We start from the raw sequence: 17,970 nt of genomic DNA, 5'->3' as shown, positions 1-17,970 counted from the left end.
TGTGTGTGTGTGTGTATATATCCAGTGATGTATCATAACTGCTGTCAGGCACAATACTGTGTCAAATTGTAACATACTGCTACAGCAATAATAATCTCTAAAGCTGATAGATGTACCAGGATGTTAACATTTAAACCTCCTCTTCCCCTGCCTGCAGGTCGAGAACTGTGGCTCTATCAAAGGCAGTGTGGGTGTGGGCAACAGCTACACGGGGATGGGTAGGCCGTCCATGGCACAGGTCCACAATGGAGACGTGGACGGGCACAGAGACAGGACGTCCGACGCCTGCTTCCCCAAACAGGAGAAGAGGGAAGTGGAGAACGGGTTCCCGAGAGACCCTTCCTCCTGCCGGGCAGAGGACAGCTCCCAGAGTCAGAGCCGGAGCCCGTCCCAGGAGAACGGATTCCTGCCCAGCCGAGAAGAGCAGGACTCGGAGAAAGACAAGGACAACAGCCTGACGCCGCCACGCAAGAAACGAGGGAGGCGGAAATTGGAGCGCCCAACAAAATGTGAGTGTTTTTGGCTTCTGCTTGTTCAACTCAGCTATGTTTTGATCTGCTCTCTGTGGATTCAGCAGGAAAAGTCATGTGATTAGTACAAGATGTTGAGTAATGAACTGTAAATGGATGTCAGATACACAGAGCATGGCAGTGACTCTGCCAGGATTAGTAACACTGAGGCTAAAAGTGTTGCATTCATGCTGCTGCACAGTGCTGTGAAGGAAAGGCACTAGTATATATTAGGGCTGCAGTGTAAATCAGACATAATTATAATATTTATACTGTTAATATTCATCTTATACATATTATACTGAATGTTATGCATGCAATGTTTCACTGCTTTTGAATTTCTTGGTGTGGTTTACTAAGTGCTTTCAATATGCACAACCAGTTGACATTTGAATGCGCAGCATGTGACCAAAATAACATTCATGACGGAGAAAACAGGCAGCTGCAATGAAAAAGACAGCAAGAAACAATACATCAATTATCTCTGAAATCATGTGGCAAAAAGGAAAGTGGAGCCCTAATATGGAAATGTAGAAACATTTCAGTTTCTACAGGTTGATCACAATGTATCATTGGAATAGAATGGAGTGGAATACAACCTAATTGTCAATAAAGGTGGAAAATTGTTTTTTCATGAAAACATGAAAAAATGTTAACAACAGCAATGACAATATGAATACTCCAAGTAATTACAACTAGGTTAGAATTTAAATAAAACACTTTTTAATCAGGCAAGAACACACAAGTTCAGATTCTGTGCAAAAATTGCCTTTTCATTTATCTATAGGCAAAAGTATTAATGCAGTAATTATTTACCTATAGCACTGAAACAACTAGTTGACTGAAGAAAATGAATCTGCAAATATGTGTTTTCATTTTTCAAGTAAAATAGAAGATTCTCTGGGTTCAGCTTCTTAAATGTGCATATTTGCTGCTCTACTTTATCTTAAGTCATATAAAAACAAGCAGTTGAGTTTGGATTGTTGGTCAGAAACAAGATAACTGTGATGGGACTTTTTTCCCTATATTTTATCAAATGATTAATCTATTATGAAAACAGTTGTTGGTTAGCCCTAATTATGTGAATTTTGTTATTAAGGACACAATAACTAGCCAAGACAAGAGGAATGAAAGCAACATTATTTGTGCTAATGCAAAATGCAACAAAATATCCTCCTGAAATGAAAATGATAACTCAAATAATAATAAAGTAAATGATTAAAATGCAAACTGTCCACATTTTTGTTAAAATAAATGATTTTAAATTGAGTTTTGGTCCTGCAGGAGTGAATCTGTACCAGCCCACAGTGCAGCAGTAGATAACATTAGCCTATAAAGATGAAATAAATCACAGGGGCATTGTTGGGAGAGAGTGGTGCTGACAGGTAGTTTTTAGTCCAGGATGGAGATTAACAATATCACTTAGTTGCTCCCCCACTCTCTGCTTTTTAGTCCTCTCTCTCCTCTCTCTCTCTCTCTCTCAGCCACGTGTCTCTCTCGCTCCTCTCTCGGCCACAGAGACACTGGCTATGACCTTGATGAGGAGTGCAGTAAATAAAGCCCGGGGAGGAGCGACTCGTCTCCTGGCAACAAGCGTCTGTTGGGAGCTGGCAGGTCTCTGTTGTGGCCGCCTCCCTGTCGGGGGGCCCTGCCAGGTGGATGGCATCGTGCCCAGAACTCTTTACAAACTGAGTCTGCACTCTGCATTCACCTGATCTGCGCTTCTAGGATCTGTTACTTTACTTCAAAGCAGAAATCTGGGATAACCCTGTTTGCTTTTGGTGTAAATGGCTATAAACGGGTTTTCCTAACCTGGTCTGCAAGTCTGCTCCCTAATCTGGGTTTGGGTCCAGTGATTTAATATGACACAGTGGTGAACACAGAGGGCATGACAAATATCGAAAACTCTCATATTTACTTCAAAGATTATAAATTCATGATACATTTTTTAAATGTTCAAAAACATTGTTTGATAAATGCCATCAGGGTAACAACAACAAGTCTGCTTTATATGATCATCAATATCTTTAAATAAGGACAAGTGTGTTAGATTTTGTGGCATCTAGCAGTGAGATTGCAGACTGCATCCCCCTGACTCACCCAAGTGCAAAAGGAGAATTACAATAGCTACAAAACTCGCAAAAAACACGAAAGGACCCTGTGTTTGGTTTGTCCTTTCTGGGCTACTGTAGAAACATGGTGGTTCCACATGGCAGCCTCTGTAAAAGAGTACCCACTACCTCCGTAGGTAAGAATTCATTCTACACACAATTCTATTCTTATTTTTAGGTGATTATACACTAATGAAGACATACCTATGTATATTATAATCCATTTCTGGTAGACGTTAACATATCACCCAGTTTGTTACGATATTTTGTTTTCAAGTTTCAGTTAGAGCTTTTGTATGAAAGGTCCTCTGACTTACAGGAAGTGATGTCTTTTGCATTTCATTGAATCAACCGAAAGAGGAACTTTGTAGTCAGTAAAAGCAATGCGTGACATTCTCTCAGGGCTGCAGGCGAACCTCTGCAGTTACGTTGTAATGTGTGAACGTGGTACAGGATGGGGAGTTGTTGTTATTTGCAAGCTGCTCACACATACACACACACAACTTTCAAACAATCAGTTTGTGAGTAATATTGGATGCCTGTGACACATTTATAGGATTTGTTTCAATCATGATATCAAAATAATGGAGGATTAAGAAAGTAACAGGCACACTGTACAGGTTGTTGCAGGTTAGTGAGTGGCCTTGGTGCAAAGGATTGTTGGAGCAGGCGACTTTAAAGAAAAATACAGCAGGAGTGGGCATGTGCAATCTTTAAAAAAAAAAAGGCCACACAGACTTTTAATTCAGATTACATCAGCGTCAGCCTACAGTACTGCCCAGAGTTTAATTGCCAAGTGATTTCTGGGAAGTGCAAAAAAACACCACACACTGTTGCGCCTGCATGAAGTCTTTACCTTACCTTAAATGCACTTAACAGCAAAATCCGGCTGTGTCTAGAATATATTAATCCCACTATGAAACAAGTTCGAATAGAGGGAGCATTGGTATATTCATCTCAGAGAGGAGAGTCCTTGGTGGGGGGCAGTGTGGTGGATCGATAGTCAGCTAAACAAGGTTTCTGCTATCCATCTGGAGGGCACAGGAAGGATTTGAGCTCCGGCTAGAGTGGAACTGAGCTCTAGCAATACGAGAGCTGGAACCCACTCAAACTGGCAAGGTATACTCTCTTTGGGCAACGTTAGCCAGCTCCCCTCACAAACTCAATGACCTTGGCAGTCCACACTGCCTCACCGATTTGTTATATAGTCACTTATTCCCAATGAGGACGAGGAGACCAGACCAGAGCAGAGAGGGATGGAAAAAAAAAAAAAAGAGCAAGGGGGAGGGAGGAACAGGGGGCTCAGCTACACATGGAACCAACTTGAAGAGGCTGCTAAGAGAGCGGACTATTGTTTGGACAGGTCTGTAGGGTACTTCACTGACAAGCCAGAGTTGGCTGTGCAAAAAACATGCCATCAAAAGTTGTCCTTAGCCTCTCAGGGCTCAAGTGTTATGATAGTGTTTGGGCTTCGACTCGATGATAGTCATGTTTACTCAGGCTGTGCCATCATGCTAATTTAGGGCACAGCTGCTTGAATGATGTGTATACTCCACTGGTGTCATATCACTAAGCCCGGGCAATTTTAGAAACACTTGCGTACATTGAAATTAAACATTGTGAAAAGTAGTACTAGAAGTGTTGGTTTGAGCTTCTGTGATGAAGCTGATTTTGGCTTCCTTATCTATTTTTCTTGTCCGAGTGTTTCAGTTGGGTGGTATCCATGCTCCCTGGCTAACCCCTCACTGCTCTGCTGAACACAGGAAAACAATGCAGTTTAACAATGAATAACATGACCTTGTTGTTGTAGACCTACAAATCTTAAATCATGGCCAAGTTAATGGGAAATCCCAAATGGGGCATTTATTGTGTTACATTGTGGTTTCAGTGCATGTTTCACCAAATATTTTCTGTGCTTTTCTTTGACACTTTTAAAGCCTGCTGCTGCCTCTTTCAGTTTTGGTTTTGCAGCTTTTTCTGCATATATGGGCACTGTCTTTTTTGTAGAAAGTATTTTGTCTTTGTAAGAAACTGCTGATAATATTCAAGAGTTTTAAATCCTTACACCAGTGTTGGAAAAGTACGTAAGTAAAAGTAAAAGAAGCAATACTTAAATTTAAAAATAGCCAATTACAGGTCAAAGTCCTACATGATAGATTTTACTGAAGTAAATGTCAAGAAGTACTGTATAAGCATCAGAATATATTGAAGTGTCACAAGTAAAAGTACTGATTATTAGAGCTGGATCGATAGTGGATTGAAAGAAAATCAATTATGTAAAAAAAGACACTTGTCATAGACTATATCATATTGATGATATCATTTATTGTATTGTATATATATATATCCAATATACTGTATGTAGTGTGGTAAAAACGTAAATAATGTCCTAGAAGTATCATTAAGTAGTTTATTTAGTAGTAGTCCATTTAGTAGCTGCTGTGGGGCTTTCAGTTATATCACACGATCTTCATCAGCAGATTGAGTTTGCACAGTTGTTGTGTTTTGGTGATAAAATTTCTTTGAGTTCTCAGAAAAAATGGAAGATCATGTGATATGATCAAAAGCTCCAGAACAGCCACTAAATGGACCTTAAGGTGAGATTATTTTGTCATCTCCTGTTTCCAAGGTATCTCATTGTTGTACTCAAGTAGAGAACTTGAGTAAATCACTTACTTTTATCATTGTAAAACATAACAAAACCAAATAGCAGACAAATACTCTGCATCTCTCCACCTTCCATTTGTACATAACTCAACTGCAGCTAGAGGAGACTCATGTCTTGGTCCTGTTGAGGCTTTGGAGATTGGCAGGGACATTATATACGGCCCCAGAGCCACAGTCAAGTGAAGCAGTATGTTGTTGCCTTTACAGCTTAGTGTCAGCAGCGTGGGAGGGGCCATGCTAATAGCTACCAGCTGTGTGTCTTATGAAGGGGGATATAAGGTCAGAAGTGTGACCTTTGCCAAAGTAAACCTGGCCCCTCTCCACACTCATCATAACCTGGGCAGCCACTCCAAACCCTCTGTGTTGCATCAAACCCTCATATGGCACCTGAGCGCACAAGCTCCCGTGATTCCAGACGATTGTAGAATCTGAGCACGTATAAGGAGTTTCCCCTGAGCCACTATCTCACAGCAGTTTTATTAATTTGTCTTTAATTTGATCAAACACACAGTTGATGGGACGACGTGGAGGGCGAGTGTAACAGTTTGGGTTAATAAAGGTGTCATATGGTTTATTGATGAATGTGAGGCCAGTTAAGTTTAACACAGATACGAGGATAAGCAATGTGGTCAATTTCCACTCTCCTATGAATGATTCAGGCCATCCATTGTGTTGCTGTCTTCTCTCTAGATGTGGAGCACAAGGAGGAGAACGGGGATGATGCACTCAAGACCGAGGTAAGATATCTGCTCTGCCGAGTCTTTGTTCTCTGGCTGATGTAACTCTTGAGATGTCTTTCACACTTGCCAGGGCTGTAGCTTCCTTTTTTGGGTGAGTTACCTTTCCTGTTACAAACTGTGAATCCTCTCCTTGCCAGCATGATAGATGGTTGTGGTGCAGCTCAAACAGAAGCTTGTTTTTATACTATATTAAAGGACCACTTTTGTAAAAGAAACAGTGAATATGACTGAATTCTCCAGCGGACTCCATCATACTGGTATGTTATAAAAACATCAACCCATCCAGTGTTGTTACAGCAGTTTTCTTCATATTACTTACTCTCGATTGTAGAACAGGTTGTATGTTTGATATTGGAGTGTTTACATGTTTTGCATGACTGTAGCTGTGTAGGAATTGTTCGACATTGAGGAAAATTAGTTTTCTTGCCGAGCGTTAGATGAGAGGATTTATAGGTAAATGTTAAGCTTAGCATAAAGGCTGGAAACAGGGGGAAACAGCTAGGCTGTGCAAAGTCCAGTATCTAAGCCACCTTAAAGGAAAAAAAATGACATTTTGGGAAATAAGCTCATTTGCTTTCTTGCCAAGGTGAGAGGATGAGAAGATTGATACCACTCTCATACCTGTTAGCATAACGTAAAGACTGGAATCCAAGGGAAACAACTAGCCTGGTTCTGTCCAATGATTAGGGTTATGTGCCAGACTATTTCTTGGCTAGGAGCAGTAATTTTCTGGCATTAGTTTTTGTAAGGATTAAACAAACATTTGTGAGCTTTAGAGGTGCTGGTGGGTGGATTTTAGTAACTTCAGACTAGGGATGTCACAATACCAGAAATTTAGTTGTCCATACCAATACCGGTGAAAGCTTTTTTGCTCCTGATCCCATTTAACATCTGCTGATATAACTATTCCTGATCCAATACTTGTATTTTCCTTAATAATACAGGTGAATAGCTCTGCATTGCATTAAGGAAAATGCCTACAATCAAGCTGGTCCTCAATGTTTTTATACTTAATATATTAATATTAATATATTATAGATTTGATATACTAAATAATTAATAAACAAAGCAGGCTATTAGTGTTATTAGCGTAACAAACTCTCTGTAACCTTTTTTGGTCTTGCAGTTGTCTGAAGGGAATTTCTCTTTCCCTTTAAAAGTGTCCTGCAGAGTTTGTTGCTTCTGTGTAGCCTTTACCCGAGTTACCTGAAAGAACAGTATTCTGCAGAGTGTTGTTGTCTCTCGTCTATACATATTTTGTGTGGTTTACATCAATAAATAACTTTTTTTATTCGTGGGGCTTTTTGTTGCACTTGCAGCAGTGTGGCAAATGTGCGGCTCTCCACCACTCTCTGTCTCGCCGCAAAGCAGTAGCTCAGTTATGCACGTGGTGGTGTTTTATTGCAGGTGCGACTGGGCTGACACACACAGCACAGCGACAGAGACACAGACAGATGAGAGAGCTGATGACGGAGAGCTGTGTGTAAATCACCTGTGCAGCTGCACTTGTTGCTGTCTTCTACATGTCCTTCCTCTTTCTGGGGCATTTAACAGCAGATTAGAATGTTTGTGGGCGTACATGCTGCCCTGCCAGGTCCGAAAGAATTGCGCCCTCTGTTCTGGTGTCGACTCGGTACTGAAGTATCGGTTTTCTTGACATCCCTTCTTCAGGCAGAACCAAGCTAGCTGTTTCCTCCTGTTTCCAGTCTTTTGGCTAAGCTAAGCTAATCAGCTGCTGGCTCCAGCTTCATATTGAGAGTGGTATAGATTTTCTCATCTAACACTTGGCAAGAAAGTGAAGCTTGTTTCTCAAAATATCAAACTATTCCTTTAAGCCTTAAGATTTTTGTGTATAGTCAAACTTTTGGACACCTGCTCTCCCACAAATGTATCTCGAAAGCTTGCACTGAAAGTAAACTGTATCTGCACCATTGTTTGAATAGAAGCTTTGCATAGTCAAGTCCTATGTTTAAGGTCCAGGAAAGAAATGGTACCTAATGGTGTATAGATTTGAAATATCAAATACACTTGGGAGCTTCTCGTATTAGTTGGTGCTGGTGACCTTGCCAGGGAGTTGTGATTAGACACTGTGGCATCGCTCCTTGCTGCCTGACCAATCACAAGCTGATAGCACCATACGGCACACCAACATGTGAGTCATCATCTTTTTAGAAATTAGACAACCCCATCGCCTCAACCACAAATTACTGACTTATGAACTAGAGTCTGTCACAAGCTCTAGTGACAGATTGGATGCACAGATTTAGAACAAATCTGGATGCTTCCTAATGAGACAAACTCTAAAAGAAAGAATCAAAAACTAGTAGCTAACTTTTTTTTTTTTTAACACCTTAAACAGGGAGGTCGAGGCAGGCTGCGAGGGGGAGTTGAGATCAGCCTTCGTCAGAGGCCTGAGCCCCGAATAACCTTCCAGGCTGGTGACCCTTATTACATTAGCAAGCGGACCAGAGAGGAGTGGCTGGCCAAGTGGAAGATGGAGGTGAGTACCCCAGCTCTGTCCCAGCCACTGTAGATTACAGGGTGAGTGACAGGCGTGGACCAAAGCTGCCAGGGTCAAAGATAGTGCTTGTGGTGTATTCACGGCCAAGTGTATTTGATGGGTCATTTGATATCTCATGAAGGTACCATTTATTTCAGTGGATTTTTCAAGGCCATTGGCTCAGTCAGCTCCTGTATTTCCTGACTTTGTTCTTGTCTATTGTATCAGCAGAGGAGAAATCGCATGCAGCTTCGTTGATCACATCTGTTTGATGCCTTGACATGATTGATGTTTCCTGGATGAAATTGTTGCTGTAAATTTAGATGTGCATCATTCTGACTGCCTTTGGTGTCTTGAAGCTGTGGTGAAGTGATTCTACATTAAAGGATCAGTTCACCTAAATCCCAAAAAAAAACATATTTTTCCTCTTACCACTGATGGTACCGAGCCATGCACATGGTCTCTTTCCAGAAAAAAATGTCCTTATTAAGCTGGATAATCCACAGATGAGCGACAGAGAAGAGTCCTGTCATCACTATGACAGTCTGATGGAGCCAGCGGAGGTGATATACTGCGAGTTGAGCTACTGTCATTGGCTGCACAGTTTCAACTTGTCCACAGCAGGAAACAATGGCGGACCACCTGGTCACACACAATCGCGTATTAGAGATAAACCGTACAATAAAATTTGTTTCTGAAATGATTTGAGATGAGAAATAGGCAACAGTAACAGAATCTTGATCTGTATTTGATCAGCACTACCTAGTTTGACTGTTTGATCTGAGTTTCATGGACAGACTCACTTAGAATGAGTCACAAGGTAGCCAGGCCCAAAAGCATACGCAGCTTTATCATCTATTTTACTCCAAATTTGACCATCATTCTCTAAATGAACATCATGCTGTGTGGAAGAAGACTTGAAACTAGCGTTTGAGACCATAAACTCATTAGTAAACTGTTTACTGAGCTAAAGAATCAAGTGAGAAGTCACGTTATTTCTCCATAAGACTGAATGGTATAGTTTGTTTATTGCAGCCAATGAAGCTGCCCTCTGCTGGCCTTTATATATAATTAGGGCTGCAGCTTTTGGTTAATCGAATGTGTAATGGATTCCATCGATTAAGCGAGTAATCGGATAAAACATACTTTTGCTTAATTAAAGCCCGATTATAAATATTACAATAGAAAAACCAAACAGATCACTTAATAATAACCACCAATTGTTTCCTTTTTAAGAAAAATTGACTTTATTTATTATACATTTTATGCAAATAGATAAACGGTCAAACTGCGTTTGCTAATTTTCGCTGTTTCACTGTTTTCGCTTCATTCAACCAAACTGTAGTAACGCGCCACTTTACCATTCTTCGATAACGTAACGGAGTGCAACGATGGGAAAACTAATTATTAGATTACTCCGTTACTGAAAAAATAACGCCGTTATACTTAAAACGCCGTTACTCCCCAACACTATATGGGACGCATAGTCTGTGACGTAACACGTTGTGTCACACTAAAAAGAATCCGGCGAAACGTGAGCTTTAAATTAATTAAACGATGCTTCGAGCAGTGAAACTCCATCGATCATTTTTTCTTTTTGTAATCGAGTTACTCGAGGCACTCGAGGAATCGTTGCAGCCCTATATATAATGCAGGTTTAAGACACTTCCGCTTCACTTCACAGAACTGGAAGCTCTATCCATTATATACACTGTCAATGGTTGGTGGGCACGTGTTGCCTCAAGGTATTGGTCGGTTTGGCAATCTTGATGAGATCCGCGATTTTGAGCCTTATCAGACGCCAAAACCCTGCACAACAGTTTATAAATTGAACTTTAAACCCGGGTATAAAGGAGAAACAAATTATGTTCACAGAGTGATCTACCTGTGCTGGCGTTGTGGTGAAAGATAAGCTAGGCTCAACTTCTTTTTCAGATGAAATTAGTTGGTCTGAACACAGCTTGCTGTCAACCAATTTAATTGGGACTATTGCTTTGATGAAAAATAGTTCCAACTAAACTTTCCATGTAAATGTAGAGCAATAATAAACTGTTGAAAGTTCATTCTTTAACTTAGAAACAGTTGTTGACAAGGGAATTTGTTTCATTAAGTAATTATGTTGGAGCTTTCAATCTTATCACATAATCATCCTCAAGCTCCAGCTACTAAATGGACCTTTTGGTGAGTTTTTTGTCAACTACATGGCTTGGTCAACTACTGTTTCCAAGGTCAGGAACAGATTTTTCATCTCTTCAGGACATGAAGTCCTTAAAGTTAAGTTAGTCCTTAAATGTTTTTTGACAATTTTAAAACAACTGTGCAAACTCCATCACCTCACAGAGATCATGTGATTCAATGGGAAGCTTCAAAAACCCCTTTTAAATTATAGACGTAGATTGCTTTGCGAACAAACTGGTCTTTTTTTAATCCTTTTTCCTGCATTCAGGGTGATCACACTGAGCTCCTGCTCAGTAAAATGTGGCAACTTATCCAATCTGATTTCCTTTTGGACCATATTTAAAAGCATCTAATGCAGCAAGATATTAAATCTTATAAATATGAAGTTCCTCACATTAATGAGTCACGTTAAATATGACTCCTGGTAGTAATGTGATGTAGTGCAACTTACATAATAAGCAGTCTCCGTAGTATCAACATGGGGTCTTCCATTTCTTCTGCCTCCCCACCCCCCTCTGCGCTCCTCTAGAGAAAGCTCGGAGAGCGGCCATAAAAATGTCTCCAGGGAGGAAATATTGCCAAATTAGCAGGACATGCCGGGGTCCCACAAGTGAAAAGTCGTAAAATACGAGGCAAGTAGGCTGTTCACGTTTTCCAAACAGACGTGGATTTTCTGAAGCAAGTAGCTCTACAAGGCTGAGATTTAAGGGGATTTGCAAGATGCAAATTTTGAGTGTGCCAGTTTTTTCCCCCCTTTTCTAAATCTTGCGTGTTGCAAGCTTTGATCTAATTTGTTCTGGCATCAAAGCCCCTTTTCCTGAGGAGTAATATGATGCATAGCGTTTAGTTTTGGTTCTGCTCTTGTCACAGAGCCTTTTGCTGTTGCATGTTTCTGCAGCAGGGAGGACATGCTGGCTGAAAGGGTTGCTGCCGTCTTGCACTTTCTCCAGGATCTCTCTCTCTCTCTCCTTTTTTTTTTCATGTGCCTTGTGTTACAGTGGACTTCTCCGTTTCTCCCTCTCTGTTTCCCTCCCCCATTCTTCTCCTGACCCCTCCCCCAGCTATGGAAATGAACTCTGTGCTATGGATATGAGGGTGAAGATGAGGTTTGCAGCAAATTTCCCAGCCTCTTGGCTCGCTGCCAAAATTTTGCAAGTCCTCTCTAGCCAACCAGAATTCCTGTCGGCAATCACCTGACCCCGAATTCCCAGACAAAGAAAATGTTCATGCTTTCTTTTTTTAAGCGAAGTCTCCTACCCTGCGAGTGGGTGTGAAAAAAACACCCACACTGGATTATGAGGGTTGCGCGCGCTGGTGTGTATGGGTATGTGCACTGCATTGTTTGTTTGATAACACGGATAGTGTGCATGTTTGATTAGCCTGCTTACAGTGAGGGGAATATGCTGACTTCAGGTATTTCCACGAGTGAATCATCTGCCCTGCACGGCTTAAAGGGAAACAGTCTCTTTAAGAGGAAGAGTGAGCAGGCTTTAGCCGTGTTTGGGAAAAAGTTGCTTGCATGAAAAAAAGTTTTTCCCGTGGGGGGAGCTTTTTTTGAAACTATTTCCTGTTTCATAGCAGCGCCTAGAAATGTCAGAGTAGTATAATTTTGTTTTAGGTCAGATATATTTACCTTAAAAATGTTGCTGTTTTGAGAGCCACCATGATTTCACCTTACATAACATTTAACTGGGAAAAGGGTGAAGTTGTTGTGTAGGCTTCAAGTCCCTTTCCTTCCTATCATTGTGTACTTTGTTCTGTTTGACTAAGGACATAGATTTACTATAAGGAGAATAATTGATTACTTGAAAAGATTTTAAAGGGCTTAAAGCCGAACAGCCTCCTCAGGGATCTTTTTTAACAACTCCACTTGTGGATTCATGGGGAATTCTGTTTATGTATTCATGGCTAACTCTGTAATATTCCTAATTATCTCTTAAAAGGAGAACCAGATGGCCTATTTTGGTGTGACCCCCCAAGGCCACTCATGAAATACACAGCCTTTGTAGGGATCTGTGCTAAAATCAGGCTAATGAATGCAGTAGCCAGATAGCTGCACAGCAGAACCTGCCACTGGTGCTTTTTCAGACAGTATTTCCACTTTAAGTCTTTTTTTTTTTTTTTTAAGCTTCAGGATTAGTTTTTGCAGCTTTCTTGGTCTGATGCATCTTGAGTTAACTACACCTGTCGTGACTTAAGGAAGTTTTTGTTATTCGTAAGCAGTCCTCCACCACAGATAAGTTTAGGTCTTTGCACCGAAGACATATCTCACTGTATTATTCATCAAACAATTACACAAAACAGTCCCCGCTGTGTCTCTACTGCCTGTTGCGCATGAGAGACTACTGCATTCAAAGGTCAAACTCTTTTGTGTTGCTTCAAAGGCTCGCTGTCACATTGTGCAAGGAAGTAATGTTAAGTGACAGTTTATTTCATCTAATTTTTACCTTTAATCAGATCTTGCAGAGTGCTTGTTTGTTTTAAATCGATGGCACCTGGACTGCTACTTTAATGTCCTTTTTTTCTGATCTGAATTGTTGGATCCTTGTTATCTTTGTCCCTATACAACATGTGAGTTTTCAGGGCTTACACAATGGCGTTTCATCTCGACATCTGCACTTTTGACTCCGAAATTTTCCTCGTAAAGTTAACAACTGTTATAATAGGCTGTTGTTGTCTTATAAATAACTGAAGCCACGCAGTAAATGTGACCTTTTTCTTAACAAGTACAGCCCAGATTAGATACTAAAGTATCATCTGCGCACCCCTGAGACCAATATCTCTTCTCTTTTTTTCTGCCTCCCAGTGCACTCTGTCACCCCTTGAGCCCTCAGGGTATCATGCTGCACAGACCTCTAAGTCAGATTATCCCTTATTGTGCACCCAACATGTCTCTACACTCTGCCAGAGGCCTGTAGAGCTTCTGTTTTCACTCTATCCATAACAAAATCCGCGATTACTGTTTGTACAGTAAGTTAGGTATGGTTTTCCATTGTATTTGTATATAACATAGTTTTTCCAAGGGGGGAAAAGTGTAGATGTTTTCACTGTGAGGTTGTTTAAACACATTTTCTCTGCTGTGTTTATACATCTAGAGTATGTCTGCTGTCATTTTTGGAATTTGTCTTCAGCACGGCGTGACAGCGGATATAAGTGGTGGTATTTTCTGAGCTGTCAGTGAAAGGCAGGCGTGCGTAAATGATAAAGACCGCATTGTGTCTCCACTACCTCCTTTCATATTTTCCCCTTTAGACTCGGAGAGCCTGTCTTGCTGGTGGAGCTGCAGACATACTGTGAGGCCCCCAAAAGGGGGGCATTTACAACTGGGAAGAAGTCCAGAGACAAATATCTGGTTCTTATAGGCACTGTACTTTCTCTCCTCCCCCCACTGGCATTTTCAGCGTCACTTTTTCATTGGCTCTGAGGAGAAGGAACCCTGGAGACAGTCTGACCCTAACACACCAAAATGAGCACAGTAACAGTAGCTCAGCAGCTTTATGTCCATTTACATTTCTCCCAGTATAGCTGTGATTACTGGTTACCAGTGATGAACTATCTCACTCATACACACAGCTTTGCATTTATTCTCAGTCAGCCCATTTCTTCCCATCTGCACCGGCAACTGCTCTCCTCACATATGATTACAGATTGTTTCTCCCCATACACATAATGCATTTAGCAGTTTAATTGACATTTGTTATTTTTTGCAGTTTACCATCTGGAACCACACATCCAAGCAGGCTGTCGAACACTAACTCCAATGTGCTTGTGCTGGAGCCAAGAGGTCTAACACATATGGCCAAGGGCTTTGAACCATCTATCCAGCACTACAGTACAGATATTTATAAACCACAGCAGAGCCTCTTGATTGAAGAGCACATGTTTCTACTCTTCTGCGCTGAAACCCCCTCCCCATGCCGTCTAGGCACCTCCTCCCCTTAAAGGCGCTATTGTTTACGAGTCACACTGGGAGAGAGTACGGAGGACTGTGCTATGCTCTCTACCAGTCGCTCTCCTTCTGGCCTTTTTTTCTACTCTTCCCACACCCAGTCCACCTCTGGACATTTACAGTGTGCGAGAGACCTGAGAACTTGAGAAAGACTTGAGGAAAGTAAGCACAGCTGTGCAGCACAGCTCTCACGTGGAGCCTATAGTATGACCAACACGTGTTTACATACGGGACTGCAGATATATATTCTGTGTGTGCGTGTTTCGAAGAAAAAAGAGTGAGAGGAGGAGAAGACAGTTAACATGTGTGTGCATGCTGAGTCCTACCGTGTGTGTTTGAGAGAGAGAGACATCAGAATGAGTGCAGCTGTTGGGGATTTACTGTGAAAGGCTTAAGTCCCGGCTGCGTCTTGTCCTCTCTGATCGACCTAGCGGTTTAGTGTCAGGTACCACAAACCCAGTGAACTTTCCGCTGCAGCTATGGACACTAGAGAGTTACTGTATACTGTGCTGTTGATGAATGGGCCTTACAGTCGGAGATAAAGCTATGTTTACAAAGGCTGTCAGGCTCCCACAATCAAGATTCTGCACAGAATGTACACAGAAATGTAAAAGTGCACAACTTGTGGTGTACAGCTAAATGGCTACAAATACTAATACTATCAATCTGTATTTATACTGTGTTTGGTAGACATACAGTTGTATTCAGAATGCTGCATGGTTATTATGAATACAGAATATATGATTACATATACTGTATGGTTACAGTTCACTGGTCTGATGGACAAGTATGTACCATGTAGCATGCATTTCTACTGCAACAATGATCAGATGGCTGCGTGTGGGAAATGATGTTGCTCGTAGTGACAAACCCACAATTCTCACCTATCTCTGCAGTTCCCTTCAGCTCTACAGGGTCTATTTTAGTGTCTTTCATCTCATTGTTTTGTTTTTTGGTTCTTTTTCACCGCTCTCATTAGCATCTTTTCCATCCCCAGCAGACAGTTGTTTTCAGCAAAAAAGCTGGTAAATATAGTATGAGTAGAGCATTTAAAAAGCTTTTTATATTTCCAACAAGAGCTAAAAGTCAATTTAGACTTACATTTATTGGGTGGCCAGAACTTCAAATTAATGCTAATGTTGCTCGATGTCTGCTAAATAGGCAATTATTGGCTAACATATTAGCCATAACAATTCATAAATTCATAATATGTCAATTCTGTGTTTACAACTTGATCAGCTACTTCCAAGTGTTCCAAAAATTATTACTGAACAGTGAGACTTTGCAGAATTGCTCATTGTCTTTGACCAGTTAGATGAGAAGCTGGTATCACTTTCATTTCTGTGTGTCCTGTACGGATACATTTTATCACAAAGCTCTTTTTACTTGCTATGTCTTGTTTATTCAGCATTAAGCAATTAGGCATTGGAGCTATCTACACTTGCCACTTAATGCTCGGTTAAATCTATTTGTTTCTTTAAATTATTTCCTGATTTAGTGCCATGTGTGTGGTTTCCAAGTCATTTCACTATTATTTTATTTCACCCTTCTCTTTTGCGCAATGGTTAGTTAGACACCGTGGCTGAGTTTCGGTTGAGCTTTCTGAGGTTTCGGTTTTGAGTTTGTTATGTCTACCTTTTCTTATGGCCCTATTCTTTCTATTCCTTGTAGAACAATCTTTTTTGTCAAGTCTTCAAGGGTATTTTAATCTGAGTAGTGGGAGAGGATTTTTTCCAAGCTGATTGAAATTGAAAAAAGTATTTTTGTACAGTAGATAAATGTGTTTATATTTAGAAAAGTAAAAGTAGTCTTGAAACTAACCTTAAACAGGACACGTCTTTTGAAAAGACCAGTCCTTGTAACGGCTGTCACCGGGCTGTGTTTCAGGCAGAGAAAAGGGCCAAACAGATGTCAGCGATGAACGCGATGAAGGATCACGAGGAGAATGAAACGGAGACCCAGAAAGAAGAAACCTCAATAATCAAAAAACACCCATCGCCTTCAAAGCTGCAGCAACAGCAGCAGCAGCCTCAGTCGCACACTCAGTCACAGCCTCAGTATCAACAGCAATCACAGCCGTCGCTGCCACAACAACAACAACATCAGCAGCCACCTCAGCAGCAGCAGCAGCAGCCTACTGACCCTGCTTCCCCCACTGTGGCCACGACCCCTGAGCCCGTCGCCATCGGAGGTGGAGATAAGACATCCCCTAAGTCTGCAGACACTGAGCCCGAGTATGAGGTGAGATCATTTTGAGCTGAATTCACACTGATTAATGTCTGACTGTAGACCAAAAGGATTTTACTACAGAGATCTCTATTGGAAAAAGGATTTAGTTGAAGGCCAGGGTTAATCTGTGTTAAGTTCATTCGTGTTTTGGGAATTTATTCACTTCAGGTCAGGTCAGCCTTGTGAAGATCCAAATGTTTGCAAAGATACCAAACATATCATGTTGAATTTTAACAAAATGTGTATTAAATGATGCAGGAAAGCCTGCAGCATAAAAAGGTGTTGTGTGTGTGTTTAATCAACACTTTACTGACTAAAAATAAAGCTATTAATGAAGAAAATAATTGTAAGATTAATCAATAATGAAACTAATCTTTAGTTGCATGTCTACTCTGTGCATATGACATCTATTGCATGTCTGTCCGTCTTTAGAGAGGGATCCCCCTCTCTGTTGCTCTTCCTGAGGTTTCATCCATTTTCTTCCCCCGTTAATGGGTTTTTTGTGGAGTTTTTCCATTGAGGGTGTTGTATGCTGTACAAATTTGTAGGTACATTTATGGTTTGTGATATTGGGCTGTAAAAATAAAACTCGACTTGACTTTAACAAACTGAGACAGACAGATTAAAAAGGTTTTACAGTTATGCAGAGAAGTTAATACAGAGCGGATTATTTGTCTTTTGTTTTGGCTGCAGGACGGTCGTGGTTTTGGCATTGGCGAGCTGGTTTGGGGAAAGCTGCGAGGGTTTTCGTGGTGGCCAGGCCGCATCGTATCCTGGTTGAAGACGGGACGGAGCAGAGCTGCTGAGGGAACCAGATGGGTCATGTGGTTTGGAGATGGAAAATTCTCAGTGGTGAGTGCTTAGAGCCAACATTAATATTGCTGTCAGGTGATTTTTTATTTTTTTTAACCAGAAATTAAGCAAAACAGCCTTCCGTTTATAGTAACAACCACAAACTGTATGATGAGTCTTCTTGTTTTATTTGCTCAACTAATCACTATATTCCAGTATAAACATAAAAACCATTAATCTCTTATTTTTGCCACAACAACACAATTTTCAGAACACAATTCAATTCAATTTTATT

The 17,970-nt window shown here is 40.9% G+C and overlaps 1 protein-coding gene across 5 annotated transcripts in view; it reads left to right on the top strand.

Moving 5' to 3' along the window:
- The window catches only part of dnmt3ab (DNA (cytosine-5-)-methyltransferase 3 alpha b), a gene marked incomplete at its 5' end in the record, with an annotated part of 41,202 nt that overhangs the window by 9,601 nt on the left and 13,631 nt on the right, over positions 1 to 17,970 (top strand). For 3 of the 5 annotated variants that reach the window (XM_035674283.1, XM_035674284.1, XM_035674282.1), the window contains 5 exon segments: positions 158 to 509; positions 5,978 to 6,024; positions 8,387 to 8,527; positions 16,542 to 16,895; positions 17,577 to 17,735. In XM_035674283.1, coding sequence (XP_035530176.1) covers positions 158 to 509; positions 5,978 to 6,024; positions 8,387 to 8,527; positions 16,542 to 16,895; positions 17,577 to 17,735 — 1,053 coding nt within the window. 5 annotated transcript variants of the gene reach the window in all.

Source organism: Morone saxatilis, unplaced genomic scaffold (assembly GCF_004916995.1).
Source record: "Morone saxatilis isolate NCDOM2014 unplaced genomic scaffold, NCSU_SB_2.0 Contig3, whole genome shotgun sequence".
NCBI lineage: Eukaryota > Metazoa > Chordata > Actinopteri > Moronidae > Morone > Morone saxatilis.
Note: the sequence above shows the minus strand (reverse complement) of the source record. Positions and strands in the feature narration are given on the sequence as shown.